Genomic DNA, 22,552 nt, shown 5'->3' on the forward strand with positions numbered 1-22,552 from the left:
TATTAATGAAGAACATCTTGTTAAAAAGACACACCGAAACTGATTTGCATAACTGATGACCACAACATATTGCAAAATATCAAAATAGTAAAAATGATACAGTTTAACCTAACACTGAAGAGAAAACAAGAACGACACAGAAAAGTAAAATAGTACGTCATATAGAACTGAGATAAAGTAATCTGAGAAGGGATTCATACGTTATATACAACTTAAAAATATAATATTATGAAAAACGAAAGGAAAGGTGGGACACCCCCCACCACACACCCCACACCCCACACAAGTAACTAAATGTATAATTCAGAAAAAATAAAGGAGATAAAAAAAAAGAATAAAAAAACACATAAACAAATGAACATTAAAACTATTGGCAACTGCATGGCAAGTATTTATAAAACGACCGGGGGAGGAAATATTCTGGGGGGAGATTTTATTTCGTAGGGTGGGGGAGAGTTTATTTCGAGAGGGGCGGAACTGTACCGGTATAAATTCGCCGGGGGGGAGATTTTATTCTGGGGGCGAATATATTTCGTGACACCGGCCGGGCCCTGTAGTGGTTGATCGGAATGTCTGACTTTTCCACTAGTAATTAAAGTTCTTTGGTATGACCTCTTTTATCCCTGCTGACGTTATCCTAATGTTCAATTTCAGTCTGCCTCACCAAGCGTAAGAAAGCATTGTACATGTTCTGATAAACTATACTGATGCAATTAAGCAAATGAATATTTGCTGTGGGCAAATATCTATTTTCTATATATATAATTTTTGGATATGAAGCATTCTAGTTAATTGTGGATACACTGGGCAGACAAAATTGTGTTTATTTCCAGGCCATCCTGATCGTCGTTTACTACTATAAGGTGTATGTTTTGAGGCAAGATCAAAGGCGCCGCACAGCATTTATTAGATAACAGACGGGGTCGTCCGTTTCGCTTTAAACAACCACCCCACCCTGTCTGTAGGAGTTATATAATCGGTGCGCAAATAACTGTGTCAAGTCCACTGCCGGGCTGATGCGGTGTCAGTGTCAGCAATGAACATGAATGCTCAAATTATAGTCCTGTAGCACTCACAAGTTGCTCAGCCAAAATATTTGAAAAGTGTATATTCAATTCTCTGATAACAGCATATATAACCTTAGAAATAGATTCAACATACAAACAATCAAATGTAGAACACAGACCTATGCTTAATAATAATTTCTTCTGGATATGATCAACCTGCGGAACCCTCTATCCGATGAAGTAACTAATGCTCGCTCATTAAAAGAAATCAAATCATTAATTAATCGTTCTGATGCAATTACTAATAATTTTGACTTCAAATATTTTCATAGATCATGCCAAATTGTCCACTGTCGACTTAGGCTCGGATGCAGTGACTTAAACGCTGATAAGTTTAGACGACATGTATCAGACATACCAGACTGCACTTGTGGATATCACCTTGAAGATGCAATTTACTTTTTCTATAACTGTCAAAAAATACGATAATATCAGAAACACTGTGTATTTCTACACACATGGGTATGGTCTAAAAATGATACTACGTGGCAGTAGTTAAGCAGTTCTACGAACATGACTCTTCTTAAATCAGTTCACGACATCATTGTCAAAAGAAAAAGGTTTGAGTAGCTTAATTTTATGCATGTAGTAAAGGAAAACTGCATTACCTTATTTCACAGACACCACTTGCTTCAGTGTATTGGCTTCGTGTTTTTCATTTGTGCATTTTGTATGTTTATGTTCATCACTCTCTTATATATATCCAGCTGTTGTTAAGTTGTTACCTGGAGAGGTATTACATAAGCAAGTTATGCTTGTTTACCGATCCATATTTCTTTTGAAATAAAAATACGTTTAAGCCAACACAGCTAACCCTAAAACACATGATTGTAAACTATTCAAAAAGGGGCATTAATCTCTGGCTTCTTCTCGGATGTCGGACTCAAACTCAAACTCATTTATTCTTAGAATAACATGACATACAATTATCTACAATTTTTATTATGTACAATTTAACAAAAATAATAAAAATAGGATACGTGGATACTAATACAATTTACCAATTGTATTGTACACATTGTTAAGGAATTTAGATAGGCCTTTTAGATTTCTTACACTGTTAGTGGTCATAATTTTCTTAAATGTTTGGAAACTTAAGATATTGCTTATTTAAGAGTTCATATCGCCGTTGGTGAAAAGCTTCACATTGGAATAAATAATGCAATTCATCTCCCACAGCGATAGATTCGCAGAGTGGACACTGGCTGTCTTCCCTGGGAATGTTCAGCCATCGACCTGTTTCAACTGGTAATCCTTGGTTAGAAAGTTCTGACTTTAATTTTGAGAGCAGTAGATATTTCGCAAATTAAGGTTGATTCTTCAGGTAATACGACCTTTGGATTTCCGCTTGGGCTTTCTAGCTGCCGTGAGTCAATTTGCTCGTTAACGCAACCGAGCGTGACAAGAGACTGGGCTACCAGTCTGCAAGGACAGCTAAATAAGCTTACGCATTTTTTAAAACTGATTGGTTACCCGTGATCTATGAAGATTTCAACAAAGGGCGCATGGTAATTAATTTCATCAGCCTAAACAAGCAGACAAATAACGGCGAAAGCTCATCGGATGTCGTTATTTGGAAATACCCCTGATGGTTACAGTTAATTAATAAAAAAGTATCCCTGAGTGAAAGCATTTGCGGATTTCGGATTGCGTGGATGATACAATTACTACTCCCTTGTTGTCATCCACATTTACTGGTATAACCCTGCACTTGTGTATTTGTCGTAATTCACTTGCTGCTCAGTTAATGAATTTATAACATGTATACTTAGTTGTAGCACCACTCAGATTATAAAGGTTCAAATTTGGTCTTTCTTGTACCTGGGGTAATTATTCAATCTAAATCCAGGTTTGAAGTGAGGTGGAATGTGAGTTATGTGATACGCACGTGGCAGCCCAGCAAGAGATGTATGGTCAGTTGCTTTACTTTTTTTGTAAATCAACTGATCATTCCCAGACATCAAAGGATCTACAGGAAATACGTTGATTGATTAATTACTGTTATCTTGCACAGTGGATATGTCAAAAGTAAGTGTTTACATGTGAAGGTAGGTTTACTAAACCTAGGCAATACACTCATATCATGGCGTGAAGTACAGATGTAAAAACAACATACTTTGTTCAAAGGGTAACCGATAATACACTGACTGGTTGTTCATTGTTATCTAACTCAATGTATGTTTTTAAGAACCGAGGACATTATAAAAATAGTTGTCACGTGGGCTTTCTCAGCTAACTTGGCACCTATGTGAAACAATTGAAACAAACTAAGTGATCAGTTAAGAAACAAACGCGGGTTATAATATTCGATACATTTAAATAACGTTTAAAAACGATATATTTAAATATTTTAATATATTTCATATATATTCCAAATATTGTTTCCAAATAATTATTATTAAAGTATTTGATTCTCACATAGACATTTGACATCGGATAAGTATTTTTGTACAGCTGCAGACGCATTGGATATTGTTCCTTTATGTTGATATTCCCGGATACATTATAACTTTGGTAGGTTGTAATAATTATATTTGCATTTTGTTTTCATTCATTCGCTGCAGCTTTGAACAGAATCATTCTTGTTCCTTTCCGTTTGGTTGGGAAGTTTTTCGATGCGCGATAGACGTTGTTTTCGCAAGTATTTTCTTTTGTAAGCGTGTATATGTTACAGTCAATGTGTAAAATATGATTCACTCAGGCAATTTTTTAAATATCTAAATATTTCAGTCATTTTACAAATTGACTGAATAATCCATTCATTTATTTAACCGACTGACTAAAAATGATAAAGACGATCAAAAGAGCTTAAACACATCACAATATATTAATTATGCTAAGAAAAGAAGCCCAACAATACAGAACTGTACTTGGTGATGATATTAAACATAAACAAATATTTGGAATTCGTTATCATATTAACAAAGATGGACATATTTTTCAGTTAATTTGTAAAATAAACTGAATATTTAGGCGTTTAATAAATTTACTTAGTGAAATATGTTTACATTTTGAATGTAAACATATACACACGGTAAAATAAGCAATGTTCAGATAAAATATTTACTTAGTGTTGCAAGTCAAAATAGTGTACACAAAGATCGCACAATTACCAAGCAAGTGACTTACAAAAACTGCATCACCATTACCGATGCTCCCCACAAATGTACCTACATTTCCAAAACTGTATTTCATTTTTGTTGATCAATGTGACCATACGTCCTTCTACTATCAATAAAAATGCGCTTACGAATGGCGAGCACAGGTCGCGAACAAGTCTAGATTTCTGCTATATCATCCGGGTACTCACTGGGAAAATACAGTGATGCACAGGTAACAACTACTCCCGCGGAATTGCTTTAGATCAGTGCTCCTTTGTACGTTGAAATACTATATATTGTGAATGCCAAAATGATGTATCAAGGATCAAGTAGAAGATACATTGACCGTAGCGCTGGGAGTTTATTCAACAGACCCGTGAAAATAACACTGCTGTATCTTACTATTTATTTTAGATGACGCAGTCAAAGCTCACTTCTCCTGGCGGCCATTATCGAACGGCCAGCTAAAACACAACCCCGCGCTTACGTCTACAGGTCTCTTCCTGTAGTACGGTAATTAGTATTCTCTCCTCAAGTGTATCCTCAATGATATAACCCACCCTCATTAATTACATGCTGCTCTTTTCCAGCCTCACGGCTATGGAGCTGAGATAAAGAGTCCAAGTCATCATAAAGTAATTAGGGTCCAATAAAAACAATGCGCCGCCAAACCTCATACATATTATCACTGAAAGTCGTACTACAGACGGTTAATGTCAAATCACAATAAAAGCATTTTAATTGCAATAACATGTTCCAGGACCATGTATTATCTTAACACCATCGGATTTAGAAGCAATGGTCGTATAAAACAAGACAGATCTATTTAAACACAACAGTATTCATGTTATTCCCACAAAATCACATAAAGAAAGGAGACATTAGCAAATACATGTGTATTATCATTTTTCGTCAGGATAACAAAATGTTCTCTCCTTGTTACCACCTCCAGGTTCAGCTTAAGACGGGTCCTCCTTTGGTCAAAAGTTTGTTCCCCCTCTAATGAGTGTGTCACGCGTTGCACACGAGTGGCGGTTGGGGTGCGTGTAAGGGGAATGGACTTCTAGGCAGTAGTGTACACGTACACAGGAAGTCGGCGCTGTCGGAGGCTCCAGGTAAATAAACATCGTGGTTTTATGACGGGAGATCAGACGAACCGTGAACCAGGGGCATGCGACGTAATTACACCTAAAGGTGGTAGAACCAGGGTATTGTCTCTTGGACTTGCTAATTGACCGTACGTATAATTGGTAAATATATTCGTTTTGACACCCGTGTTTCATGCGCATCCCGGCTCATAAGCAGAATACAGAATCCGTGATCAGCGGAGCGTGAACAACATGGATGCCGCCTTTCGGCCGTACCGAACAGTCAAGCTGCGATCTCGGAACTGAATCCAATTGCAAGCGGAGACAAGATTACTTCCTTTACCCAAACATGATCGTTGCTCAGAAATGTTCAAATCTATCTTCAGTAAATCATGAAATTAATGCGAGCATGACATTTATGCGAAAAATGCGATCGTCAGTCCCTCTGATTATTTTAATATGTTTCATTTCATCATGATAAAACAGTTAGTCACTTATAAGGTTACCACGTTGAAAATGGAAACGATCATTTACAAAAACAACAAAATGTATTCTCTCATCACTCAGCCTAACAGTGATATAACTGCAAATTAAACAATCAAGTACGCTAAAGTATTACACATGGTGGGTGGAGGACCAGGGGCACTTTGAGTTTGACAGGTGTCATCAACTGGTCAAGTAACATCACGGTTTGTATATTCACGTTGATTGGACAGTCTAGACTGGCGCCAACTAATCATGACGGCGTCTTCAGAACAGAACACAACTTTATTTCTCTCAGGTTTAGGCTTACGTGGATAACGGAACATTTTGTTTAAGTGATAGCACATTTGTAATTCAATCTAATATACTTTCCTTGATTGATTATATGGCTGCGGTCGTAGATCCGGATGTATCTTAATATGCTCAGTATATACACAGGGTTTATTGTTATACTATTAGGATTAATAGAAACAATTGAGTATTTATACCCTTGATCATAAAGTTAGTCACTACTTTCACACTTTGATTTGTATGATTTGGGTTATGATTAAATTGTCAACAACAAATATCAATCCGTGTATATGTGTATTATATAGTGTACCCCAATACGTAATTAAATTGTGTATAAATAAGGACACTAGGTTACTTACTGTAATTGATTATTTGATAAACATATTCACATTTAGTTGTGTGATATGTCACAGAAGTAAAGCTAATTCATAACAACTAATTGTCCCATTTATTTGGTTTCTATCTTTTATATGAAACAAATGCTATAACATGGGGTGATAAACTTCATTGGAAATAGACGTAGCATATAATTGTCCACATGAACAGTCAACTCTGTTCCAGATATGTTTATTCATTTTTTCAGCATTTAAATCGTTGCATTCCTGGCTCAATAATTCATTTGACGAAATATTGTTCCCTGTTTTGAATTACAGTCAGATAGTTCCAGAACAATTATACAATTTTCAGCCCTATGTGTTGCGCATAATTCCGAGATAATTCGCATTTCATATTCTTGTACGAACACTTATCAAAATTCATTTATACCTAGTACTATTATGTACATATGTATATTAGTTCAAATTATAATAATGAGGCCCTCTATATTCTCGAAACGGTCTTTGTTCTACGACAACCGTAAGTCGGTATGGGAAAACAAAATATTTGTTTAATTGTTCAAAGTTCAAAGTCAATGTCATATGATTATAGGCAAGGAAGATAAGAAATTAGATATAAAGAGTAGCCACTTTAAATGACAGAATTTCTTTTAGTTAAATTTGCTCATGATTTGGTCTTTTTCGTGGAACATAGTGCCAAAATACTCTTAATTATTTACTTTCATGTCATTACTAATCTCACATAAGGTCAAAAGTTGTACAACGTTTAACAGATATGATTATGACATGTTGTATCCAAATATTTCCAAACATTTCCAAACAAATCCAAACAAATCCAAACAAATCCAAACAAATCCAAGCTTGGAAATATGACCTTTCCAAATATTGGAATGGTCATATTTCCAATTGGAATGGTGGTATTTCCAAGTTTTGGATTTTTTGGAATGGATGATATTTTGTCCAGTGCGATGTACCCATAAGATACGCACTTACATCAAGAACACCCCGATGTACCCATAAGATACGCACTTACACCAAGGACATCCTGATGTACCCATAAGATACGCACTTACATCAAGAACACCCCAATGTACCCATAAGATACGCACTTACACCAAGGACATCCTGATGTACCCATAAGATACGCACTTACATCAAGAACACCCCAATGTACCCATAAGATATGCACTTACACCAAGGACATCCTGATGTACCCATAAGATACGCACTTACATCAAGAACACCCCGATGTACCCATAAGATATGCACTTACACAAAGGACATCCCGATGTACCCATAAGATACCCACTGACACCAAGAACACCCCGATGTACCCATAAGATACACACTTATACCAAGGACACCCCGATGTACGCATAAGATATGCACTTACACCAAGAACACCCCGATGTACCCATAAGATACACACTTACACCAAGGTCATCCCGATGTACCCATAAGATACGTACTTACACCAAGAACACCCCGATGTACGCATAAGATACACACTTACACCAAGGTCATCCCGATGTACGCATAAGATACGTACTTACAGCAAGAACACCCCGATGTACCCATAAGATACACACTTACACCAAGGTCATCCCGATGTACCCATAAGATACACACTTACACCAAGGTCATCCCGATGTACCCATAAGATACACACTTACACCAAGGTCATCCCGATGTACCCATAAGATACGTACTTACACCAAGAACACCCCGATGTACCCATAAGATACACCCTTATACCAAGAACACCCCGATGTACCCATAAAATACGCACTTACACCAAGGTCATCCCGATGTACCCATAAGATACACACTTATACCAAGGACACCCCAATGCACCTGTAGCAGGGCGTGGAGTCATCATACAGATGACATCCTTATCTTGTCAGCTTGCTGACAGGGTTAAGCTCTTTGGTCATGTGGACAAGGCGTCCGACCTCGGATCAGAAGGTCCGTGGTTTGAATCCCATCACGGGACTCGGAAATTTTATGGCCGCTACATACCCATAAGATACCCTTTCACAAAACAATATTTTAAGATGACCCCCAAACAACTAGATGTGCCCTTCACCTCCAGTATGACACATCTGATACCAAACAACCAGATGTGTACCCATGCCACACACACTTTCAGCCACTGTCATCATAACTGAAAATTCCAATCATCATCAGCAGATACCAAGTTAACATAACCAACAACACCACATACACTTCCACCCACTATCATTGTAACAGTATATTCTACACAGCATGAACGAAGACCAATCTTACATAACAAACAACACCACATACACTTCCACCCACTATCATTGTAACAGTATATTCTACACAGCATGAACGAAGACCAAACTTACATAACCAACAACACCACATACGCTTCCACCCACTATCATTGTAACAGTATATTCTACACAGCATGAACGAAGACCAAACTTACATAACCAACAAAACCACATACGCTTCCACCCACTATCATTGTAACAGTATATTCTACACAGCATGAACGAAGACCAAACTTACATAACCAACAACACCACATACACTTCCACCCACTATCATTGTAACAGTATATTCTACACAGCATGAACGAAGACCAAACTTACATAACCCACAACACCACATACACTTCCACCCACTATCATTGTAACAGTATATTCTACACAGCATGAACGAAAGCCAATCTTACATAACCAACAACACCACATACACTTCCACCCACTATCATTGTAACAGTATATTCTACACAGCATGAACGGAAGCCAATCTTACATAACCAACAACACCACATACACTTCCACCCACTATCATTGTAACAGTATATTCTACACAGCATGAACGAAAGCCAATCTTACATAACCAACAACAATCTCTTTACCACAAAACTAGAAAATGCAAATGACATACCAGAGCAATTACAATGGAACATATGAAAAACATTCTCCTAACGAAAATGTTCATTTTTTGTGGAATAGAGAAAGTAGTAATTACTGTGTGGTTGCTAAGTAACAAGCAAATACATGTTTCTTTTTCTCTTTTGTTGCCACTAATCCATATCTGTGCCTGGCATAAAAGTTGCAAAGAAGCTAGCCATATAATGAAAACAGAGTTGACATGGATTCCAACATATTTGAAAGAACAAAGAAATTGACATCCATTAGTCAACTCCATCTTCATTGACACTACAGCTTTTAAAACATCTTCATTGACACTACAGCTTCTAAAACATCTTCATTGACACTACAGCTTCTAAAACATCTTCATTGACACTACAGCTTCTAAAATGTCTTCATTGACACTACAGCTTCTAAAACGTCTTCATTGACACTACAGCTTCTAAAACATCTTCATTGACACTACAGCTTCTAAAACATCTTCATTGACACTACAGCTTCTAAAACATCTTCATTGACACTACAGCTTCTAAAACGTCTTCATTGACACTACATCTTCTAAAACATCTTCATTGACACTACAGCTTCTAAAACATCTTCATTGACACTACAGCTTCTAAAACATCTTCATTGACACTACAGCTTCTAAAACGTCTTCATTGACACTATGGCTTCTAAAACATCTTCATTAATACCACAGCTTCTAAAACATCTTCTTTGAGACAACAGCTTCTAAAACGTCTTCATTGACACTACAGCTTCTAAAACCTCTCATTGACACTACAGCTTCTAAAACGTCTTCATTGACACAACAGCTTCTAAAACATCTTCATTCACACTACAGCTTCTAAAACGTCTTCATTGACACTACAGCTTCTAAAACATCTTCATTCACACTAAAGCTTCTAAAACATTTTCATTGACGCTACAGCTTCTAAAACGTCTTCAATGTCACTACAGCTTCTAAAACGTCTTCATTGACACACCAGCTCTAAAACGTCTTCATTGACACTACAGCTTCTAAAACGTCTTCATTGACACTACAGCTTCTAAAACATCTTCATTGACACTACAGCTTCTAAAACGTCTTCATTGACACTATGGCTTCTAAAACATCTTCATTAATACCACAGCTTCTAAAACATCTTCTTTGAGACAACAGCTTCTAAAACGTCTTCATTGACACTACAGCTTCTAAAACCTCTCATTGACACTACAGCTTCTAAAACGTCTTCATTGACACTACAGCTTCTAAAACATCTTCATTCACACTACAGCTTCTAAAACGTCTTCATTGACACTACAGCTTCTAAAACATCTTCATTCACACTAAAGCTTCTAAAACATTTTCATTGACGCTACAGCTTCTAAAACGTCTTCAATGTCACTACAGCTTCTAAAACGTCTTCATTGACACTACAGCTTCTAAAACGTCTTCATTGACACTTCAGCTTCTAAAACGTCTTCATTGACACTTCAGCTTCTAAAACGTCTTCATTGACACTACAGCTTCTAAAACGTTTTCATTGACACTACAGCTTCTAAAACGTCTTCATTGACACTACAGCTTCTAAAACATCTTCATTGACACTACAGCTTCTAAAACCTTATCATTGACACTACATCTTCTAAAACGTCTTCATTGACACTACAGCTTCTAAAACATCTTCATTGACACAACAGCTTCTAAAACGTCTTAATAGTCACTACAGTTTCTAAATCGTCTTCATTTATACCACAGCTTCAACAACCCCAACACAAGATACAAGCCATACAGAGAACATAATGAGACATGTGAATACGGACATATAACACCTCCCTGGTAATAACATACAACATAAACTGGGTCTCCAGGAACATTAAAGGCCCGGTAGAAGGAATAATTTGGTGGTTTCGCTGCCTCATGAAATGCCTGCAGGGGTCTTGCTGAAAGTAATCTGGTGTTATTAAAGACAACTACACAGAAAATAAGTCTGCCAACTTTGGGGAAATATCAAAGTGAGATTATTTCAGAAAAAAAAGTCAGAATAGGGTGGATTGTTTTGCCAACATCTTTCACATGCCAGAAACATAATTTTAGGTTCTCTTGCTTGGTCATTTACTCAGGAGAAATATAACATAGCTTGTAGTGTCAGGCTGCACTAAATAATTAAAGACTTTACATTTCAGTGATAATTGTTCATGACAAATAATTTCTTGACAATTTTATCAACACATTAAGAATCCCTGCTGTGATCAGGCATTTTAATTATTTTGTCTTGGACACGACTTTATTTGGGTAAAACATCCCTCCATGTACCAGATTCAGCAACGCGCAAGTGTCTGTCTTCTGAGGCAATAAAAGCTGCAGTGCCTGATTCATTGAGGGTCAAATCTGGTAAACAAACCGAGCCGACAGGATGGAGTTAACTGGGGTTTGACTGTATCCTCACCTGGACTGGTCACATGGAAAGCTTGGGACTTGTTGGGCCCTCAATGGCTTTCAGCAGATCGACTCCAAAAGAACTGATGAGTTCTGTAGCTCTGTAGAATCACTACAAGGATATGCTAGTGGAACATGCATAGCTCTGACAAACATGTAGGCTGCTTTTCAAAGTACATTGTCCAACATGTCCGAGAATCATCAGATTATAATTCAAAGCATTACTCTAGACTGACACCAACTTAAAATTCATTTTTCAAATGAGGATATATTGGGCACTTCCTAATCCGAACAGTACAGCTCAAAGATGGAACACTGTGCTTTGAAGAATGAGCTATAAGAATTTCCTGAAAGCCTGGTAAATAGGGTTAAGCTGACAGGGTGATTATGAAAGACACCTTTCATCCTTTTAGATTAGTCCTTGACAAACAACAAAGATGCTATTGATCTTTAAAAACATGATGAGCATGTACTGGGCAAGGCAATGTGTCCATCATCCAGACCTTTGGAAAAAGGTGTGATTGACTGAGTGTGGTTTTATCCCGCTTTTATCAATATTCCAGCAATATCTTGGCTGGGGAAACCAGAAATGGGCTTCACACATTGTACCCATGTTGGGATTCGAACCCGGGTCTTTGGTGTGACAAGCAAATGCTTTAGCCACTAGGCTACACAACCGCCCCTTGGAAAAAGAAAGGCGCTGCCAATAAGGGATCCTTTCCCACCTCAGTGCTGGCTGTAGGTGAGGTGCCTGTGAAAGTTTTTTTGTTTGTTTGTTTTGTTTGTTGTTTAACGGTGAACTCAGCAATATTCCAGCTATATGACGGCAGCATGTAAATAATAGAGTATGGACAAGACATTCCAGTGATTGACATCATGAGCATCAATCTACGCATTTGGGATATGATGACATACATCAACCAAGTCAGTGAGCCTGACCAACCGATTCCATTTTTAGTCGCTTCCTACGACAAGCATAGTCCCTTTTGCTGCAAGCATGGGTTGCTGAAGACCTATTCTGCCCTGGATCTTCATGGGTATACATGATGCCCAACTGGAAGTACAGACAGGCCCCATGGGTTAATCACAGCCCCTGACCAGTCTGGGATGGAGGCTCGGCCAGTGCGACACATCAGGGTATGATTTCATTCTGTTTTACCCCCTGCACCATGTGCAACCAAGTGAATTAATCAGGTTGCACTACCAAAATATTGGCTGCACCATTTTATCATAAATTGAAACACTGTATTTTCAGTTATTTTGAGCATTAAATAAATTCAAAGAGAAAAAAACAACTGTGTTCCATCGTTTTATTTTGTGGAATTCTGTATATGGCTTTTCACATCTTGATATCCAGTAAACAACCATTAAAAGACATTTCAAAGTGTCTGTTGTGATTGTAACTTCATGAGTGACTGTTCTAGTGGTAATTGTGAAAAATTAGTTCTGCAAGTTCACTGCATTCAGACCTCCTGTGTATCTCACTGTTTTCATGAACTTCTGTCTCCTGGATTCTAAAAAAGATTTGCAGTCAGTTCAGAAGAAATTAAGTTTTCCACTTTTTTCAAATATAACTGCTGCCATGCACTTATGGAGGGAAATGTTACCCGCACTGGGTGGAACCTGGCAATAAAAGTTACCTGCACTTGCAATGTTTAACCTGCTCTGGTGCAGGTTGGAAATAGCAAAATTGATCCCTGCACATGGGTCAATCACACAGCCAGACCAGTCTGGGATGGAGGCTCCAAGGTGCAATCTGGGCCTGCTCTGGGGAGGGAAGGTCAAGGCTAGGGTCAGTCTGAACTGTCTGAACAGAGAACTGGGTAGGAGACTTCTGGCAGGGAATATCCCCCACCGCCTCATGTACTGGCGTGATGGTGGGAGGAGCCAGGTCTGGTAAGGGAACCATTTACTATTCAGGGAGAGCGGGCTTTGGATTTCTACTAGAGAATTGTTTTTGTAAGCCTTCTACAGTCAGTACTGCAAGACATACAGTTATCATAGAATATCCAAATCTTCCCATAATCAACAACATAAAACCAAACACAACTAGACCAGCTGTGCTGGAGACAGAAGACTTATAGACATTCAATTTCTTTCTCTGAAGGAAGAGCCAAACAATTTAAGTTTTTCACAGCATCCAGCAAACAATTTAATTATTTTCGTAAAACCAATGTTTTAAATACCAAGCTGCCAGACACTTCGTGATGGTCTATTTTGCTGACAGACAGCCAGTTCTGAAATGTTGCAATCTCAATGGTTGAGAGTTAAAGTTACTAAGTTGACAATCCACCAGTAGCAGGCCAGACAGCATGATGGCTGACTGTTAGCAATGACTTGTCTCTGATGATGTCAAATTGATGATGTCCTGACCACGGTCAATAGCAGATTTGACATATTTAATCAAGCAATCACTCATAAAATTTCGTAATCAGAATAAAGAATTGTAGAAAATGTCACTGTTGATAAATTTATTTATGTGCAACAAAACAAGTCTTACAAATAAAAATGTCATACAAATAAAAATGTCCTGACAGAGAAATGTCAATCATGAACCATCAAAATAATTTTGAAGTTCTATTAAATTAATTGCAAGTGATTTCATGGCATTTGATTAACTTTCCATAAACCCAAACAAATATATTTGGTGAAGCCCACGAACAAACTACTACCGGTAATGTGTGATTGGCTGTTAACAGAATGATTAAATTAAATAAGCAGTCTGTGAAGTTGTTGACATACTTGTTTATAAGAATTGAATTCAAAAGGTTTTTGCATTTGAGTGAAACACGGATACTCAGAATTAGACAGTATATGCATGCACACTGGTTATTACATTTATATCGCCATAAATGCAACAATTACTGAATCTATTCTTAATATAATTTCTTTGTTGATCTTTTGTTATTAAAGTGGTGAACATATTTACAAAAGTGATCAATCTATTGTATCTAGAAAAATACATGCATCTCTTCACCTTAAAACAATTGATTTTCCTGAAACCTTTATTGTTCTTTGTCAATCCAATTACTGGCTATCAATATTTACAATTCCTAATCATATCAAAGAAAAAAACATTCAGCATGTATCCACTTTCATAATTTCTTCTCACCATAATGCTTGGCAATTGAACACTGAAACCTTTCAATCAATAAACACGAGAGAGCTGAGGCCAAGGGGAGATAACTAGGGCTGAGTTAATTGGCTTCGGTGGCCATCAGTGTCTACAGACAGCTGCACTGAGCTGGTGGATGACTGCTGGTGTATTGATTGCAGAAAGTTCTGATGTAAATTGGTCAAAGGGAGATAATATACATGGACACAAATTGAAGTGAAAAACAAACATAAAATCACAAGAAACATATTGATTAAACATAGTGTGACATACACATGTGAATTGAATGAGCTTGGGTTTAACATCCTGTTCAATATTATTGAACTTCTATAGCAACGTGTGCGTGTGTTGCTGGTTGTACTAGTCCGGACTAATGCTGGTTTTATCGTGTTGATACAAATCAGACATCTCACTCACACACAGTAAACTGACTTCTAGCCGACCTGTCCTTGTTCTACATCTTAATGCCAAGCGCCAGGCAGGGTAACAACAAGTACCATCGTTTAATGTCTTTTAGGACGATGAGCCCGGGGATGGAACCACCAACCTTATGCTTTCTGGACAGAAGCTCTATCCACCTGACCAGTGTTATCTTGTGATAAATCTTAAATTTATGTTAAAAAACAAAAATTCTCTTTTTGAAGTAGCTGGTAAATGTCTTCATTTGTAAGTGTCTAAAGCTTCAAGTGACAGAACAACTTGTTTATGTAATCAAATTCATAAAAAAAATTGTATTTTATTGTTTTCGTTTAAAAAAAAATTCATATTAGTATTTAATAATTTTGTTAATTTTGTACATATAAAATTTAAAAATTCTCACCTTTTTATCTTTTCTTTGGAAATGCAACCCTCAAAGTTTAATTTCTGACAAGTTGCCATATGGCAACACATAGTTTTTGGCCACTGGTAAGAAACAAGAAGTCGAGCCGGTATGATAAGCAGCCCCAAACATTTGAAATTAGCTTTCAAGAGCATTTCTACGCATTTTTAAAACCTTTCCAAAATGGATTTCTTCTGGATTGTCTTAACAAATATCTCTGCAATGCAAGTGTTTCATTTCACACTTACAGAATTTTAAAATTACTGACTACGAGGTTTGTCTTGCCGGCATAAGCAGGTTGTGCAGAACAATACATGAAAGTAATAGCATTAGTCTTGGAATCATATTTTAGCCACACATACTTCGTTAGCTGTTCCATTTTTGTCACTTCAGGGTGGACAGTTTCTCCGTGTTATCATTTGCGACCATCAGCTCAGAATTGTGACCATCATCACTATCATTAATTCCAATGCAACTGTCATCATTGTTTTCACTCACAACTATCGGGGTCAAAGTACTTTGACATGATGCTGTCAAATAAAGCAGACCGGTCTACGAATGTCGAAAGGATGCACTGCACACAGTATTATCATTTAGTGTAACCAAATCCTCGAACCCTTTCATGGAGCCATCGAATTGTTCATTGACACAGACGATAAGTGCAGTTTTCGAGTTCCATTGCATGGGTAACTGGTGATTGAGAAAACAGCAGAGCAAATGCTAATTGTGTTAATTAATAGTGAAAAAAAGAGAGGGTAGTTTGGGTAATCGGAACCACAAGATTTCTGCAACATACTCCAGAACAAGTACACATGCAATATTACGCAAGTCGACATTATTTGTATCAGAAATAATTATAGTCGCCAGTCATGTATATTTTCAGATAGCCAAGTGGGGGAACAGTAGATAACTTTAGGACATTAACATAGATTTATGTCACATTGGCGACCTAGATGGTCTCTACTTAGAAGGCTTAGAAGATGTTATGATGCTTCATGATGCTGGTTTGTAAGGATATTGTACCATCTCGATTGAGGAGTTATCTCCCATGATAATACCTATTCTTAATGTTGAGGTGAGGTGGAATGGGGTTTAACGTCGCATTCGCATTATTGCACTCATGTTGTGTGGTGCATGCACATGTGTTTGTGAGTGGCTGCTCATACTAGTCCAGACTAATGATGATTTTATAGTGCTAGCCCACTGAGCTTAAATGCTGCAGTTTAACATGAATACCCCCACTCAGACACAGTATACTGACTCCAAGCCAGGGTAACAACAAGTACCATCTTTTAACATCTTGGGTATGATGCAGCTAGGGATGTACCCCCGTCCGCTGTCTAGGGAGATGCTCCACGACTAAACCACAGAGGGGGTCCCTATTCTTAATGAAATATTATTTCCCCAACAGACGAGTTGCATGTGAGCTCTGTGTTTCCAATACTCTCTGTACAGAAAGGCACCTTGAGATTTGAATAAAGGGGATAAATATCAAATTCTAGGAGTTTCTCCCTGGGCTCAATTTGTTCCGCTGCTCCACAAGATTAATGAGCAAATGATAATAGACCTGCTTGTGTTGCATAGGATTAATAATGCATGTGTTGAAAGAATAACACTTTAATCCAACAACCAAGACCTCCCAAATATAAATGGTAGTTGTGTAGGTCCCTTAATTTCAGAGAGACAAATCAACACCTGATTGTGTTTAACTGGAGTGTTATACGACATCAGTCCGACAGTCGAGGTGCCAAAAATCAAGTTGGCTGCCACAGATAAATAAGTTGCTTCAAAACATTTCTGAACTGTTGGTTCTTGTGACAATGATGATAAAATGTTTAATGTTACCTACTCCAGACTGACTGTGTTTATATGAGTATTATACAACCTCAGTATGCCAAAGAAAAGTTAGTTGCTACAAATCTATAAGTTGGTGGCCACAAATCCATTCGTAGGTGGCCACAAATCTATAAGTTGGTTCAAACCTTCTGTGAACAGTTGCTTTTTGTGACAGTTATGATATAATGTTTACCGGTAATCTTACCTGTCCCGTCAGGCACTGCAAGACTGTCCATATCGGAGGAATTAAGGAAGGGGGAGTAACTCCCACGGCGAAGAGGCGGCAACATGCGGACTGGTTCATCCGCTGGTTCACTGGCCCTGGATGGAGCGGCTGATCGTGACAGGAGGGAGATATTGTCGAAGTTAAACATGGGATTTTCCACCCCTTCTTTTGGTGATTTCTTCCCATTTCCTTCATTCATGAGGTTCTCATAAGACCCGAAGGGAACATTTGGATGAGTCACATGAATTTTTGGCATTTTGGGAGATGACGATGGTGGCGTGAACATCTTGCTAGTTGGACGGACAATACTATGGACTTGAAATTCTTGGGTTTATCAACTGTAAAATAGACAGGGTATACGTAAGAAATCACCATGGCAATAACTGCTTCAAACTGAATGATGGCCCCAGCCATGGCATCCTCAAACATTGAGTATTTTATACATCGGCTTTATTGTGATAGATAACAGTGACCCATCCATCACCACAGCTTCATTTACAAAGTGACATCACCATCTCCATCTGTATTATCAGTAGCGTTGCACCAATTTCTCTCTCACTGGAGTGTAATTTGATTGGATGGTTATTTTCAAGACAATCAATTTTTTAATCAGACTCAAAACAAAGCAAATGGGTGTAGAAGTTATAAGAAAATGGAGACATAATACCCCAATGGATATGGACTCCCATCTATATTCGCTGTCGAGAGTTGCATCCTTGAAATGTCCAGAAACCTATTATCATTGGCTTAAATCTTAGAATAGTTGTCATAATGTATCTAGGTTTGTCACCTATGCTCGTGGGTTTCACAGAAGAGGTCACACCAGACTTTCCTCCAACACCAGGCTTGATATCTGAAATACTGTTGAAAGTGGCCTTAAACCAAACTCACTCACCTGTGGACACTCAGATGTGGAGTCCCGCACATGGCACTTGGGTGACTGTCAAACAGTGACAATGGTATCTCTACATCCTCCACACAGTGTGTCACATTTCTGCAGGTTACACAGGCCATCAGTCCCCATCAACCTGAAACACAACAACCCTTCAGTGAAACCTTAGAAACACAACACAAAAGCCCTTCAGTGAAATTAGAAACACAACACAAAAGCCCTTCAGTGAAATTAGAAACACAACACAAAAGCCCTTCAGTAAAATTAGAAACACAACACAACAGCCCTTCAGTGAAACCATAGAAACAGAACACAAAAGCCCTTCAGTGAAATAAGAAACACAACACAAAAGCCCTTCAGTGAAATTAGAAACACAACACAAAAGCCCTTCAGTGAAATTAGAAACACAACACAAAAGCCCTTCGGTGAAATTAGAAACACAACACAACAGCCCTTCAGTGAAACCATAGAAACAGAACACAACAGTCCTTCTGTGAAACCACAGAAACACAACACAATAGTCTTTCAGTGAAACCATAGAAACACAACACAACAGTCTTTCAGTGAAACCATAGAAACACAACACAACAGCCCTTCACTGAAACCATAGAAACAGAACACAACAGTCCTTCTGTGAAACCACAGGAACACAACACAACCGTTCTTCAGTGAAACCATAGAAACACAACACAACAGTCTTTCAGTGAAACCATAGAAACAGAACACAACAGTCCTTCCGTGAAACCACAGAAACACAACACAACAGTCTTTCAGTGAAACCATAGAAACACAACACAACAGTCTTTCAGTGAAACCATAGAAACACAACACAATAGTCCTTCAGTGAAACCATAGAAACACAACACAACAGCCCTTCTGTGAAACCACAGAAACACAACACAACAGCCCTTCAGTGAAACCATAGAAACAGAACACAACAGTCCTTCTGTGAAACCACAGAAACAGAACACAACAGTTCTTCTGTGAAACCACAGAAACACAACACAACAGTCTTTCAGTGAAACCATAGAAACACAACACAACAGTCTTTCAGTGAAACCATAGAAACACAACACAACAGTCTTTCAGTGAAATGTCCAAGGGCGTTATTTCGGCCCTCGGATGGTAGCTCAGGGTGATGACGGAAGACAAAACTCAGGGGTGAAGTTTAGACGACAGCAGCCATATTTATTGTTGATGGTTGAAATGACATTCGATAAGGTACATGTTGATAATAACGTGACAGAACGCACACCGGGACCGAGTGGCCAATGTTCCCGGGTGGGAGAACCGTTCTGTCACTTACCTTCTGGCTCTTCTCTAGGCTGTCTCTCTCTGACTGACCATGTCAGTCGGGTTTTGTAGAGCGAGGTATTACGTAACGTGTGGCAAGGTCATTGTCCCACGTGTATGTATAGACGTAAGATCCGGCGACGTTAGGAAGTGTTAATTGAAATTTATAGATAGCCCTGGAGATTAAGGGTCCTGCCCGGAGGGGCTTATAAGAGGGGATACGTCGAATGTTTGCTGAATATTTTAAACAGACAAAGGGCATAGAATTTCGGTGCACTTGGAAACATGTTGAACCAGTTAGGTATTTAGATAAATGAAATATTAAATAAAAGTATTTAAATGGTTTGCACTATAACAATACCCCTGAACGTCGTGGAGCTTTTGTCCTCAAAAGCTTTTTAAAAATAATGACAATATGTAGTACAAGTACAGATCAATGCAAATGACATCGACAGGTTGACAATTAGTTGCTTCATGCAGTACACTTGACTGAGATGAATGAGATGACATTAGATAAGATATACAGGCGTGTAAAGTAAATAAGTGAATAACAACATTGTCAATATCGGTGAAACAACTATACATAACATTAACAAGTTGAGCGGAGGTGCGGGCTCGTACGAACAAAATACAGGTGAGCGGAGATTCCGGCTCATACACAAAGAACCTTGGACGAGTTTCCACCGAGCAGCACATCCTGCTCGCGGTCGCCCTTGCAGTCGGAATACCAGACTGCTAGATCACATGTATCACATTGAAACAGACAATACACATTGTTGAAGTAAAGTAGACGGATGACGTAGGGACAAAAACATGATGTGGGTAAAGCGTTGTCGTTTGCATATGAAAGTAATATTTTCACGATAACAGTAAGATCTTTGAAATTGGGAGTCTTATATTGTGAGCCTAGACTCGACAAGGCTAGCAGATGTGAAGTGTGATCTGCGCTAAAAAGTAGAATGAGTATGCAAAACCTAACCAACTTCAAAAGTCTAAACTTGAATGTAATGAAAAATTCAATCATGTGAAATTGTCTCGAAGATATTTGAACGAATCGTATTTTGTGTGCCAGAGACCATTTACGGTTGATCGCACGAATATACATAATTTTCGCCGGTATCATAATTAAGCACAAAATCACGTTGGCAAAACGAAGAAGTAGGATATAGACTGTATATACAATCTCCACTGAATAAGCTTGGCAAGCAACGAGGCTCCCTAACTTATTATACTTCTACAATCGCTGCTACTACATCGATTTTATCAGTTTTCACAAAAAGTACCAATAATTTCAGTGCTCACATACTCAAAAAGGAATAAATGAAGATATAAGCAGGAAATTGTAGGGTATTGGATAACTTTTTGAAAGCTATTGTCTATAGTAATGGTTATAGGGCCACAAATTAAAAGAAAAATCCTTGAAACCGGGAGTCTGATTTGAATGGGACGACTCGGAACCCGCAGATATCGTGGATCTGCACTAAATGCGTATAAGCGTAGGGTGTAGGACATGAATAGAGTAAGAGCCTAGCCGATTTCAAAAACTTAATCTGATAAGGATTGTACCTCTGATAACAATACATAGATTGCAATACATACTCGTTATAGAAAAACATGACAAAATGTTAAGACAACGAAACAATAATGACTTGATTACATAACATACCTTATAGGAACAAGAATGTCCGTGAAAATACGTATAAGCACAGTACACGTTGAGAGTTGGAACGAAAGTTCAAATATATTGTCACACACACACACATATATCGGTTGGTACTTGCTGAAGAATCTTGACGTTGGTCGATTTGATCTTGAGTGTTGGTAGCATGGCTGAATGTTGGCGTACTCACTTGATTACATGACTATTGTCTGAATTTCGGTATTGCTGACGTTCGGGTAGGCTGGGCTGCTGTCTGTTGCTGACGATGGGGTAGGCTGGGCTGCTGTGTGTTGCTGACGATCGGGTTGGCTGGGGTGCGTCTGTTGCTGACGATCGGGTTGGCTGGGGTGTTGTCTGTTGCTGACGATCGGGTTGGCTGGGGTGCGTCTGTTGCTGACGATCGGGTTGGCTGGGGTGCGTCTGTTGCTGACGATCGGGTTGGCTGGGGTGCTGTCTGTCATCTTCTTCGTTTTCCCGTCAAGATGGCGGCTGGCTTGACGCTGCTTTTGTCTCCCATCAACTCTGAACTACCATTTGCTTTGCTGCGAGTTAGGGTAGGGGGATCGTGCGTGAGTCACAGCAAACTCACGCTACCCGGATTATTCTCCATCATCTGTCCAAGGGCGTTATTTCGGCCCTCGGATGGTAGCTCAGGGTGATGACGGAAGACAAAACTCAGGGGTGAAGTTTAGACGACAGCAGCCATATTTATTGTTGATGGTTGAAATGACATTCGATAAGGTACATGTTGATAATAACGTGACAGAACGCACACCGGGACCGAGTGGCCAATGTTCCCGGGTGGGAGAACCGTTCTGTCACTTACCTTCTGGCTCTTCTCTAGGCTGTCTCTCTCTGACTGACCATGTCAGTCGGGTTTTGTAGAGCGAGGTATTACGTAACGTGTGGCAAGGTCATTGTCCCACGTGTATGTATAGACGTAAGATCCGGCGACGTTAGGAGGTGTTAATTGAAATTTATAGATAGCCCTGGAGATTAAGGGTCCTGCCCGGAGGG

The 22,552-nt window shown here is 38.6% G+C and overlaps 1 protein-coding gene across 2 annotated transcripts in view; it reads right to left on the reverse strand.

The window, feature by feature from the left end:
* The window catches only part of LOC124117231 (cyclic nucleotide-gated cation channel beta-3-like), a 303,270-nt gene that overhangs the window by 240,931 nt on the left and 39,787 nt on the right, over positions 1 to 22,552 (reverse strand). For both annotated transcript variants that reach the window (XM_048397873.1, XM_048397872.1), the window contains exons 2-3: positions 18,586 to 18,718; positions 17,670 to 18,028 (exon numbers count right to left, since the gene is read on the reverse strand). In XM_048397873.1, coding sequence (XP_048253830.1) covers positions 17,670 to 17,976 — 307 coding nt within the window. In that variant the 5' untranslated portion in view covers positions 17,977 to 18,028; positions 18,586 to 18,718. The remainder of the gene's footprint in view (positions 1 to 17,669; positions 18,029 to 18,585; positions 18,719 to 22,552) is intronic.

Source organism: Haliotis rufescens, unplaced genomic scaffold (genome assembly GCF_023055435.1).
Source record: "Haliotis rufescens isolate VD_foot unplaced genomic scaffold, xgHalRufe1.0.p SCAF_17, whole genome shotgun sequence".
In the NCBI taxonomy this organism is placed as follows: Eukaryota; Metazoa; Mollusca; class Gastropoda; order Lepetellida; family Haliotidae; genus Haliotis; species Haliotis rufescens.